Here is a 12,056-nt window from a genome sequence, read left to right as displayed (position 1 = left end):
TGCCACTCAAGAGGCTTTCTCCATTTTATTTCTTTGGGAAAAGAAAACGAAGTCTTTCCATCACCTATGGTAGAGATATATATTTATATATATTTATATATAATTTCTTTTGTGGTTGGAAGTCCCAAAGCTGAGTCTGTTCATATTTTTTTCTATTTTTTTTTTTTTTCCTACTAATGCCTTCTCTTCCCCCTGCCCCTCTGGCCCAGGCCCAGGTTCTGGGGCAGGTACAGTGAGGGGTGAGTGGAATGGGCAGTGATTGCCAGATGGCCCCCCTCACCCGGCTCAGAGATCTGGTGAGGGTCGCCGGGAAGGGGCTGTGCAGAGGGATAGAGGCCACACAGGGGGGCACTCTTGTTTTTGTGGGGGATGCACAGCTCATTAAACAGTCACCAGTCATGGGAGGAGGCTGGTCAGGGGTTGGGGAACTTGCTCACAGTAGTTGCCAGCTCTCTCCACCCTGTCCTCCAAACCCCATCTTGGGGGTGGGAGGAAGAGAGTGAAAAGAGAGAAATACAAGGGCTGAGGGCCAAGCCTCCTCTAATTTTTATTGCTGGTGAATTAGAAATTTGCCTTTCCCTTCCTATCTTAGGGAGATAGACTCAGAGGATGCCGAGAGGAGAAGGGAAGTGACAGTGCTGTCCCAACCCCCACTGATGGCCATGCCAGGCCTACCCTGGGCAAACACTGGGCTACCTCGAGGTCCTGGGAACTCAGGGGTCAGTGTTCCTCTCAGGTCAGCCTTGTCCTTCAAGGGCAATCACAACCATCCCCCCTCGCCCCCCAAAACAAAGGCCTCTGGCTCAGGCTTGGGCCCATTGGAGCTTGGAAGTGGGCAGTGCACCAAAGATCAAGCAGAATTTTCTACTGGAAGAAAAGGTGAGGTTTGGGGGGAAGAGGTGGCCTAGGACAATGATGTTCTGAGCGTGAAAGCAGAGGGAGGCTGGGGGAATCGAGTGGGAGAAGACACAGGAAGACATCACAGACACTCATATGACCTCAGAAACCGGGTGAGGGGAGTGCCTGAGAGGCAGGTAGCACTTAATAGCTGTAGTCAGAGCCGCGGACAGCGGCCCTGGGTGTGGGGTGAGCCAAGCAGATGGGGCTATCACCCTGTGGGATCCTGGCCAGAAGGGTGGGGTAGAGCTAAGAAGTCTCCAGGTGACCCTTCCCAAGAATAGGAGAGCAGATCTTCCCTGGGCACTGAGTCTCCACCCCCAGCCTTCCCTCCGGCCCCTGATACGCACATATGGGCATACACTCAGGACCAGGCCAGGCTCTGAGGCCTGAGCCCAAGAGACCTTGGTGGGGGTGGGGGGAGGGGCTGGGCAGGTAGCCCTCTCAACCACATACGGGCCATCTGCTCCCACTCGTCCTGCCAATCTGCCCAGGGAGGGATAATAGGGCAGGAAGGAGAGAGGCCAGGAGCCCAAGGTCTGTCAGCTTCGGCAGACCCCACGCAGGCCCCGTCAGGCTACATGGCCTTGGAGGTGACCACAGAGAGCATCACTGGACACCGGGGTGGCCAACAGGGGCAGCCCGGTCCTACCGAGGGGCTGGGGCACCTCATGGTACTGCAGGCCTGCCGCCTCCCATCTCCCGCAAAGCAGTGCCAAGAAGGGGAGCACGGGCTCCCCCAAACACTCTGCCTCGCTCTCTCCCTTCCTTTGGAGGAGGGTCCAAGTGGGCTGCCCAGAGGGCCTGTGGTAGAGCCCAAGGGGCACCCAGTGGGGCGGTGGGGAGGGATCTGGTCACAGCTGCTTTGAGAACCTCTTTGGTCTGGGGGCATGGGGGACATGGGGAAGAGAAATGGCGGGAAGGGGACACTGGGGACTCTGGCCTTGACAGGGCATTTGTCAAAAGGCCACATGCCCAGGTAGGGGATCAGATTTCCGTGGACTCAATGCGCTCGAGGCGGGAGGGCGTCCAGGCTTTCTTCTCCTCGCCGTGTTGGGGGGTGGGTGTGCTGGCACCCCCCGCTGCCCCGCGCTCCCGCAGCCGCCGCTCCAGCTGCTGGTTGCGCTGGTACATCTCCACGTAACTCAGCTGCAGCTGCTTCTGGTACTCGATGACCTTCTCCTTTTCCTCCAGCCACACGCGGCGCTCCTCCGCGAAGCTGGCCCCCTGGCGCTCCCGGGCTCGCCGCTCGGCCGCCAGCTCGGCCTGCAGCCGCCCCACCTCCCGCCGCAGGGCCCGCGTCCCGCTCTCCCCGCCAGCTTCCGCCTCCCCGTCCAAGGAAACCAACGAGGCGGCGGCAGCCACCCCGGCCTGCCGGCGCATCTTGGCCTCGTCGCTCTCGCACGTGGCCAGGGCCTCCTGGGGCTCGGCCGGGTCCACCGGGGTCAGGGCGGGCTTGAGGCACGCCGCGGGCAGCTCCGCCTCGCCCAGCTCCAGGCTGGCCTGTTTGCTGCCGAAGGAGTCCCTCAGGCTGAGCAGCTGCTCCTCCTTCTCCCGCAGCGAGGCCCGGCCCTCCCGCAGCTGCGAGCGCAGCCCCACGATCTCACTCAGCTTCTGGGACACGTCGGCCTGCGAGTCCTTCAGCTGCTGCTTCAGGAGGGAGATCTCCCCCGCCTTCTGGCACACCTGGGCAGGGGCAGGGGCGAAGAGGACCAGGGTCAAGGCAGAGCCCTGCGGCCGGCACCCGGGCCCCTGCCTCCAGCCCGCAGCGCGGAGCATCTCCAGAGGCAGGCTTAACTGCTGGGACACGCAGGAATGCCCCAACGGGCCCCCCTTGGACTGCCCAGGACACACGTGGCTAGTCTCACACAGCACCCCCCTCCCTCCCCGGGCCCCTCTGGTCCTCACCGACCCTCCTCATCGGTTCTGTCCCCCTCCCCCTTCACTCCCCCTTGTGACAGTGGGCCGCAGCTCTGGGTTTCTCCAGAGCGACAGAAGGAAGGAGACTCAGAGAGGGAGAGCCCAAGCCCCCTGCCCGCACCTCCCACTTAGTTTCCTCCATCCGGGGCAGGAAGTCAGCCTGCTCCTTCTGGCAGGCGGCCACCTTGTCCTCCAGCTCTTCCCGCTGCCGCATCAGCCGGGCGGCCTCGTCCTGCAGCTGCTTCTTGTCCTGCTGCAGCCGCAGCACCTGCAGCTGTAGGCCCTGCTGGGCGCGCTGCGCGCGGCGGGCCACCTGCTGCAGCTTCCCGCTGCAGCCCTGCCGCAGCTCGGCCAGCTCGCGTTCCCATGCCTTCTGCCGCTCCTCCAGCACCTGGGCCACCGCGGCCTCGCTCTGCTCCAGGCTCCGCCGCAGAGCGGTCACCTCCTGCTCCTTCTCCCACAGCCGCTCCTCGAGCTCCTGGATCAGGGCACTGGGCGAGGGGGGTGAGCAGGCCGCGAACGGCAGGCCTCCACCTCCGCCCTCCCCCGACCCCAGGTGGCCTGGCCGCCCCATGGAGGAGGACGACCCGCTCTTGCTGGAGGCGCGCCCGCTGTCAGAGGTCCCCAGGTCCTGGTAGCCCGAGCCACCGCCGCCGCCGCCGCCGCCACTGCCGTAGCTGGCAGTGCCGATGCGGTTGATGTGGCTGGTGGAGGCACTGAGGGGCGCCAGGTGCTGGCTGTAGCTGGAGCTGTAGGTGGGCAGGCTTGTCAGTGAGTTCCGGCCTGAGTCGGAGAGGCCGCCCCCACCCCCGCCCGCTGGGGTCATGGTCCGAGACTTGTCCAGTCCGCCCTTGAGACCACCAGGACCCTGTCGTCCCTCAGGAGTACCATTGGTCTGCGGGGGGCACAAGTTCTGCATGGAGTGGAAGTTCTTGGGTACAACGGGCTTGAAGGCCGAAGGCCTGACTAGCGGCTCTGAGCACTGAGTAAAAAGCAAGCAAGGGGGAGTGGGCATCAGAATGGGGCCTTAACCTCGGCCCCAGCCTCTTCCCTCTAGCCAAGATAGGTTCAGCCTCACCCCCAATTAATCTCCATCCTGGAAGTCCCTCCCAGCCGGGGCTCCACCGCATGGCACCCAAAAGCCAAGTCTCCGCCCTGGAACCACCAGCCAGACTTGGCCCCCAAGACCCCACACCAGGGCTCCCCAGCCCGACCTCCATTCTGGCCCCTACACCCCAACCTCCAGGGCCCACTTTACCCTCCTCTCTTCCCCTCAGAAAAAAGGCCCTGGGGACCGACCTGGTCTAGCTTGCCAGAGGTGGCCAAGAGCTTAGGTGGATGGCTGGGCTCGCGATACTGCGGCGGGGCCTTGTCACTGCCCCCGCTGCTGCTACTGCCCCCGCTGCTGGCCACCACGTTGCCGCAGACATCGGTGTGGTCGCTGCCCCGCAGCTCGCCGTTGAGGTAGAGGGAGTTGGCGAGAGCCTTGTCTTCGGAAGGGTAGCGGCCTGGCCTCTCCCTGCTGGCCCCACCACCGCCGCCGCGGGGGCCGGGGAAACTGCCCTGGCTGCCCCCACCCCCCGTGCGGGTGCCCACGCTCTTCATGGCAAACTCCTGGGCATGGGCCACCCCGCTGCCCACACTGCCCATGGCCAGGCGAGGGTCTGGGGGTCCGAGCTCAGAGGGCCGAGGGGCAAAGGCCAGGAGAGGATCCCGCCCTGGGTCAGCGCGCACAGGCAGCGTCTCCAGCTTCGCCATGACTAAGCCAGGGGGGCACTGCGGGCACAGGTGGGAAGGCAAAGATAGGTCAGCCCCACCCCCACTTGCACCCCGCCCTTCAGTGTCCCCTTCCCTACAATGGGTACAAGAGTTCCCAGACACCCAGGATGGAGGAATGGGGCTGGGGTAAGAGTGACAGCTTGGTAATGGGGGTGCCTGTTGCCCACCTGATGAAGCCCAGGCCCCAGGGCACCATGCACATACCCTCCCAGCTTCGCTCAGCTCAGCATTCCATTCCTCAGCTCCCGCCTCAACCCCATCTCCTCCATGAGCCCTAATTCTTCACTGCAGCCGCCAAAACTTAGGCGTTCTTTACCCTGGGTCTGGACCCCTATAACCCAACCTCATGGGCTGGGGAGATGGGGTTGGAAGGGTACAACAATGCTTGAATTCAATAGGGAACCTCAGAAATTAAGGGAAGGAGAGAACCCACCCCTAACCAAAACTTGGGAGTAGGGGTCCTTCCCGGCCCCCTAACCTAGGGTGTTGCAGTCAAGGGCAGAAGTGGAGGCTCACTACCAGCGCAGGCTCCTCTCCTTGCCTTTCCAAGGGAGTGGGGGGCCGACGGGTCCTCAAGCCTGGGACCCTCCGAGGCCCGGTGTGCAGGGGCCATGTGCCTCACTTTCGCAGTCGGGGCTCGGCCCGAACCAGCTGGGCGACTTTGGACGGGCCGACTGAGCCATCCCGGACTGCAGTTTTCTCCTCTGCGAAATGGGAGGAATGGAGGACCTACCTCATGGAGCTGCTGAGCGCCAGGCGCCCCGAGGCGGCGGGCGCGGGAGGGACGGGAGTCTTCCGCCGCGCGCCCCTGGGTCGCATGTGGGCGCCACCTCGGGCACGCCCCGCCCCCCGCGGACGGCCGGGGACCTTGGCTGTAGCGCGTGGCGAGCGGACCTTCCGGAGGTCTTCCCAACTCGGCCGCACGAGGGGCCCCTTCCCCACGGTCAGTACCTCTCCAGAAGCCCCGGAGCCGGCTGAGACCGGGGCAGAGGACGCGGTGCTACCAGCTGCGGGCGCTGGCCGTGCCTCCCTCCGGGCCTGCGTTTCCCACAGGTGGGCGGGGGAGGGGCGGGGCTTCCGCACCCAGCTGCGCCCGCAGGGGATTCCGCGCCTCCCATCCCCTCTAAGAATTCACTGCCACCGGGAAGACTTCCTGGATTACCCCCTTCCCCCGTTCCCTTTGGACCTTGAACCGTGAAGTCCTCTGAGCCCTTCCGTGAGCGTGCGCCCCCCCGCCCCCAAGGCCAGCCCACAAGAGCGGGGGGGGGGGGCCGCAGCGCAGGCAGGGCGAGAGGCCTCGGGTTACCTGTGCTCAGGGAGGCCCCACTTCCTGGTTCCTTTGTCTCAAATCCACACCGGGGAACACCTGCCCTAGAGATCTGCATAATCTAGCGGAGCCAAGGCACCAGGCAGTGCCAGCCGCGGATGCAGACCCTGGAATCCGTTTGCCAGAGGTGGCAGGGGCACCCTTCAGGCTTTCCCCCCCTACTCCCATGAGAAACCAGGCAAGGAGCCCTCCTTCTCTACCAAGGTGAAGGGGTCCAGGTGGCACTCCATGCCCCTCGAGTGCCCCTCAGACTGTCTTCTACCCAGATGCCCATTCTGATGCCATGTCCTTCCTATTAGGCCCCAGACCAAGGGAACCTAACAAAACTCTTGCCCATCAGGAGTCTTTTGGCCACCACACCTGGAATTACAGCCCTAAGTGGTTGGAAAGTTCACCACCAAGCCAGGCCCCACTGCCTTTGTAAAATTCCATTCTCTCAGCATCTGCCCCCCTCCCACCCCAGGGGTGGAGAACAGCACTTTACCACCTTCCTCCCAGGAGCCGGTCTATCCCCACATGCAGAGCTGAATCTAGGGTGAGGCAAGGGAGGCACCTAGTGCAGAACTTCAGCACAGTGTCAGCAGGTGCAGGACCCTGAGAGTGAGTGCCTCTCAGGCCTCACTCTTGTCCCTGCTCTGCCTCCGCTCCCCACGTACTCCAGCTCAGCTACCCCTGAACTCAAAATCCCCCTCCCACCCTAAGCATGACCCCTTGCTCAGCATCCTCAGGTACAGTGTGGGGAGCAGCTGGGGACTAGGAGGATGAAAGCTGAGTGGCCTGAGGCTTGAAACCAGTGGGAAGGCCTGGGTGGGGTCTGGGAGGAAGAACTGACCAAACTTCATAGAGATGGGGTTCAGGGGCAGGGGCAAGGGGCGGGTGTGACACCCTTAACAAAACAGGGGGAGAATGTTTGGGGAAACAGGTACTTTGGGAAAGACCAGACAAAGATCTCTCACATACTGGGTGGAAAGAGACTGCGGTGGTCAGCATTCAAGGGTGGTGTGGGTGGAGCCCAGCATCGAGCAAAGGTGGCAGGGCCCCAGAAGCCTGGGAGGCAGTGTGGACACAAGAAGGAGGCCAGAACAAGGCAGGCCCTGCAGAACAAGCTGGGGGGCTTCAAGATGTCAGAGCAGCTCCCAGTGTTAGAAAGGGGCCAGGTAAAGTCGAGACTGGAGAGTGTATCCTGGATCTGCAGGTGGAAACCTCACTGGCTTCAGAAAAGTGGTGCACGGCAAAGCCAGGCTACAAGAGTAGCTGGGTCCGGAGGGAGAGATGGGAGAGTTCCCTGGTGAAAGAGAAGGCCAGAGAAGGCAGTAACTTAAGGTGGTTTGGGATCCAAAGGCTCTTTTCTAATTTTAAATTAAGCATGGTAGAAACCTGAGTATGTTGCTATGCCGAAGGAAGGCGCCAATAGTGAGATGAGAGAGCTAGGCAAGGGGGCTCCAGCAGATGCCAGGATGTGGGCAGGAGCAAACCTCAGAAGTGATCATGTTGAGGGGTGCCTGGGTGGCTCAGATGGTTAAGCGTCTGCCTTCGGCTCAGGTCATGATCTCAGGGTCCTGGGATCGAGCCCCGCATCGGGCTCCCTGTTTGGCGGGGAGCCTGCTTCTCCCTCTCCCTCTACTGTTCTCCCTGCTGTGCTCTCTCGCTCTCTCTGTCAAATAAATAAATAAAATCTTAAAAAAAAAAAAAAAAGAAGTGATCATGTTGATCATGAGAGTGACAGGGGATAGTGTTTGCAAGGGTGCTTTCTGAGCTGTAGGGTGCAGTACAAACATGCAGTACTTCCTTCTCTGTGATCCACAAAAGGAGGATCTGACCACAGGTTGAGGCTGGTGGTAGGCCACTCTGCGCCACTGTTTCCCTGGGATGTGTGTGGTCCCCAGACAAGCTCAATGCCCAGAGTCCTAGATGGAAATGAGGTGTTCCTGGGAATGTCTCCTGGGACCGGCTCCTGCTCTACCTGGGGAATCCTTGACTATCAACCCAGAGCAGCTCTCCCTGGAGCCTCATTCCCCAGAGTGTCCTGCCATAATTCTAACCCGTCAGCAAGCATTCCCTGCCCCTTGCCTTTGCCGAGTTTGGGCTGCCGCAGTTTCTTTTCTCAAAACCCCAGCAGGGAGCTGGCAGGACAAGGAGGGGCATTTGTTTCCCTGATAGGCAGAAACTGAGCCCAGGGGAAGGTTTTGAGCTTTGTGTATGGGTTAGGGTCCTGAACTGGCCCAGGTGGCTGAGCATGGTCTGCATAAGCAGCCTCAGGGCAGCAGCTCAACAACCTGGGATGACAGCCTGTTGCCCAACTCTGCCGCTCTCTCTGTGCCATCAACCTTCATTGCCTGGGACATTATGCAGAGTATTGATGGTCATAAAGGGGTCAAATGATCTGTACCTGGGCTCTACATGGGCAGGTCCCTCCAACCACAGTGACCACTCAACCCCTCCCTACCTCTGTCCCTCCCAAAGCTAAGAACACTCTACCCCTCTCTTGTGGTCTCAGAGGCCCCTATACCAGCCCATTTGCCCCCTAAAGCTTTCAGTAGCCCCTCTTGCCAGCACCCTTGCTGGGGGCTCCTCGCTGGCCTCTTCCCCCCTGCACTCCCTCCCACACACAGCTGCCAGGGGACTCTTTCTAAAGGGCAAAGCTGATCTTGTCCCTGCTCTGCCCAAATTCTTCCACGAGCAGCGCCAAGAACAGTCGACATGGGTTCTGGAGGCATCAGTTCAAGTGTAAATCCCAGCTGAACTGATTAGGGGTGAATGCATGCAGGTTATTTCACCTCGGGTTCTCACACCTACCTTACAGGAATCTTAAGAAGTAAATGTATTATGGGTAAGAGGCCTGGCATTTCTCTCAGTCACCAGAACCAGAGCAGAGCTTGCAGCAGGGCCTTCAAGGCATCTCCTGCTGCCCATCCTATTTCCCCTGACCTGAGCTCCTCTCCACTCCACACAAAATCTCTTCCCAGCTCTCTATGCCCACCCTGCATCCTTCAAGGACCAATCCAAATGCTGCCTCCCAGGACAGCATCCCTGATCGCCCCTGGGGAGCAGGGGCCTTGGAGCACTTGGCTCAGGCTACTCCAGGGAGATTTCACTCTGAGGCTTCCCCAGGGGCTGGCCTGGGGGTGCCCTGGGGACACAGATGGCAGAGTCCTAGGGGTCTCTGGGCCCTGACCCTGAGGAGATGCAGAGAGAATGCTGTGGGAATGCTAGTTATGAGCAATGCAAAGAGGCAATGAATCTGGACAGGAAAATCAGGAAGGGCTTCCGGGAAGAAGGATTGAGGGAGAAAGGGGACTGGGGGCACTGTAGGGCTTTTGGGGTGCAGAGGTCTTCAGAACTTCTTGGTTGGGATGTGGGATGGGAGATCCACCTTCCCTTGGTGTCAACGGGGGAAGGGAACCATCTCCTAGATCCTGGCTCTGGTGAAGCTGGTGTTTAAGGACTGAGGGGGCTGACAGCGCCCCCCCCTACCCCAGCACACACACGCGCGCACACACGAGCTGCCGCGCAGGGGAGTGGGGGTGTTCGCCATTCACCAGCAGTCCATGGCCCGCAGCGCCAACAGATAGAGACCCCGGCCACAGGCTGTCCTGAGGAGGTGCCCGAGGGTCTCCGTGGTGCAGGAAATCCCTCTCGCACCTTCCCTAGCTCCCTACCAGCGCGTGTGGCCCCGGGGGGCGGGGCGCAGAGGGAAGAGGTGACATAATCCGGGCCGCACCCCCTCCGGCCGCCACCTCCCCCCAGGCCTGGTGAAGCATCCATGACATCATCGGCCTTATCTCCACTCCCCTCCCCCGCCCCGGGACCCCAGCAGCGGGACGCGCCCCCTCCCCAGCTCCGGGTCCGGCAGGACGAGCATCGCAGTGCAGCGGGCACGACGACAGGTCGAAGCCGGGAGGGGTGCCACGATGGGCCGGCCTCACTTACTCGCTGCCTCAGGGTCCAGTGCGGGGTCCTCGGAGCGGGCGCCACCGGTCCGGCTCGCTGGCGCAGCCCGAAGCCCGCCCGGCGGGGCGCGCGGCGCGGGCCCGGCTCCGCTCCGCGCCCCTCCCGCTCCCCGCCCGGGCCCCGCCCACCCGCGGCTGCGGCAAACGCGGGCCCGCCCTCCGGCCACGCCCCCCAGGGCCGCCAATCCCCAGGCTGGGGCGGGGCGCAGCGCTTTAACCCCTTTGTAGCTGCGTCCGGGTTCGCGCGTGGGACCCCTCTATTTCACCCTCTCCAGAGCTGCGTAAGTCGGCCCGAGTCCCTCTGCTCGTCGCCTCTTACCCCCACAAACCCCTTGGGTTCAACCCCCAGGCTCTGATCTCTAACAAATCCAGTGGGACCGCGCCCTCCGCCACTACTTTGGCAACCGGGAGGAGCCCCTCCGGTTTGGGGAAGGGGCTCTCGACGTCGACCCCAGCCCCATTTCTCTCCGGCTCCTGCTCTTCCGGACGCGGCCTCCCAACGGACGCCGTGAGACCGCAAGTCTGCAAGGTGGGGGCGGGGCGAGCCCTCCCGGGGGGGATCCGACACCGCCGAGGGAAGACCCGCATGGGCGCGGGGACCGCAGGCCGGCGTGTAAGAGGCTTCGAGGGGCCGTAACTCTGTCCGGCAGCAAACGGTGCCGGTTTGAAACTTGCTGCTGCGGAGGCTCACTGTCCGGGGGTAAAAGGAGGGCAACGAGGAAAAAGATACACATTACAATCCAGCAAGGTGTGAGTGCTTTCACCCCCTGCCCCATACCTGGCAGGAGACCCAGCCCCAACCCCACGCTGCATTCGGGGGTAAGAGGGGGTGAGGTGAGGACTTCGTCCCTCACCCGGAGTACCAGTTTCGCACGCGCGTGCTTCGTTCTGTACCGGGAGTGCTCATTCTGTCCCGGTTGGCCCGGGAGGACTGCCGGGAGGAAGCCGGCCGGGACTGGAGGTCTTAGCCTCGAATACGGCGAATATGGCGGGGAAGCAAACCAGGCCTAGGGTTCAGCATGAGTAAAAGCCTGGAGGCACAAAGGGTCTGTCCTAAAAACTGCAGCGCCTCCACTCTAGCTGGGATTTAACCCATTGTATCATAGCTGTTATTTGGTCATTGCTGATTTGTTTGGTTATCTGTCATCGTATTTTATAGTATATATTTCTTGCTATTTCCTGTTTTCTGGATTTTTCCACATTTACTTTTATTTTCTATAGTGGTCTGCAAGATCGAAAGCCTGTGTTTAATTCTCCTGGTGGTTGCCTTTGAGTTTATCAAGTAAAAATACAGTTTTTCACAAATCATTAAAGTCAATGACAAATTATTCCTTTTTATATTCCTCTTTATGTAATGAAAAATTTAATGTGCTTTTCTATCTCTAGGCCTGCTGCCCTCATACCTACTTACATCTGTTCATTTAATCCAGGATGACAGGCCCAGTTTTGTTTACACTTTTTTTTCAAGCCACAAAATCCTGTTTTTCGATCATTGCCTTTGGCTTTTGCCAACTCTTTGTTTAATTGGTATCAATGTCACTGCCAGTTTTTTATGCTCTAATTTTTCTATTCCTCAGTCGGACCCATCTCTCATTTTACTGGTGATTTCAGGGAGGACCCCTGAATGTTTTTTTCCTAAGCCTTTGCCCTAGGTAAGAATGCCTTTCTACTGTCTTTACACACTAATATACCTTTATGGTTTGACTTTATAGAATTCTTGAGTCTCCAAGGCTCTCTTGTCCTTATCCCTTTGTCTTTTGGGTCTTAAAATGGTAGAAAGTACACCTGAAACTAATATAATGTTAATATGTCAATTATATCTCCAAACAAAACAAAACAAGGTAGCAAAGGTGGTCTGGTCTGTGTTAGGTGAGCAATTTGCCTGGTGCTTCTTAGGATTTTTCTTTATCCTTAAAAGTTAAATATTTGCCAGCATAAGTCTATTAATTTTCCAGAAAAGAAGTGATCTTTTCAGCTTAGGAAAGTTTTCTTCTAATATGTTCCTGTCCATTCTGTGAACAGGGTTGCTTTGGGGGTTTTTCTCTCCTAAAATTATCATATTAGATTACTGCTGTCAATGAAATCTCTTCGTCCTCTTTCTCTGCATCCTGGGAGAGTATCTCATGTTTTTCTTCACCATCACAGATTTAATTTTCTTCAGAGTCAAGGGTACTCTTTGTTTT

At 59.6% G+C, this 12,056-nt stretch overlaps 1 protein-coding gene across 7 annotated transcripts; it reads right to left on the bottom strand.

The window, feature by feature from the left end:
- LZTS3 (leucine zipper tumor suppressor family member 3) lies at positions 1-10,000 on the bottom strand. Of its 7 annotated transcripts, none has more exons than XM_036093178.2 (5): positions 9,854-10,000; positions 5,138-5,300; positions 4,117-4,593; positions 3,002-3,799; positions 1-2,583 (listed from the first exon to the last, which is right to left on the bottom strand). In XM_036093178.2, exons 2-5 carry the CDS (start codon positions 5,207-5,209, stop codon positions 1,885-1,887), a joined length of 2,046 nt encoding a protein of 681 aa, XP_035949071.2. In that variant the 5' UTR covers positions 5,210-5,300; positions 9,854-10,000; the 3' UTR covers positions 1-1,884. The 7 variants fall into 7 exon arrangements, with proteins under 7 accessions (XP_035949071.2, XP_035949068.2, XP_035949069.2 ...); XM_036093175.2 differs by having other exon boundaries at positions 2,939-3,799; positions 9,854-9,999; XM_036093176.2 differs by lacking the exon at positions 9,854-10,000 and adding an exon at positions 6,884-9,651 and having other exon boundaries at positions 2,939-3,799.
- Positions 10,001-12,056: the final 2,056 nt, after the last annotated feature.

The sequence above is a fragment of the Halichoerus grypus genome, chromosome 10, assembly GCF_964656455.1.
Source record: "Halichoerus grypus chromosome 10, mHalGry1.hap1.1, whole genome shotgun sequence".
Classification (NCBI taxonomy): domain Eukaryota; kingdom Metazoa; phylum Chordata; class Mammalia; order Carnivora; family Phocidae; genus Halichoerus; species Halichoerus grypus.
Note: the sequence above shows the minus strand (reverse complement) of the source record. Positions and strands in the feature narration are given on the sequence as shown.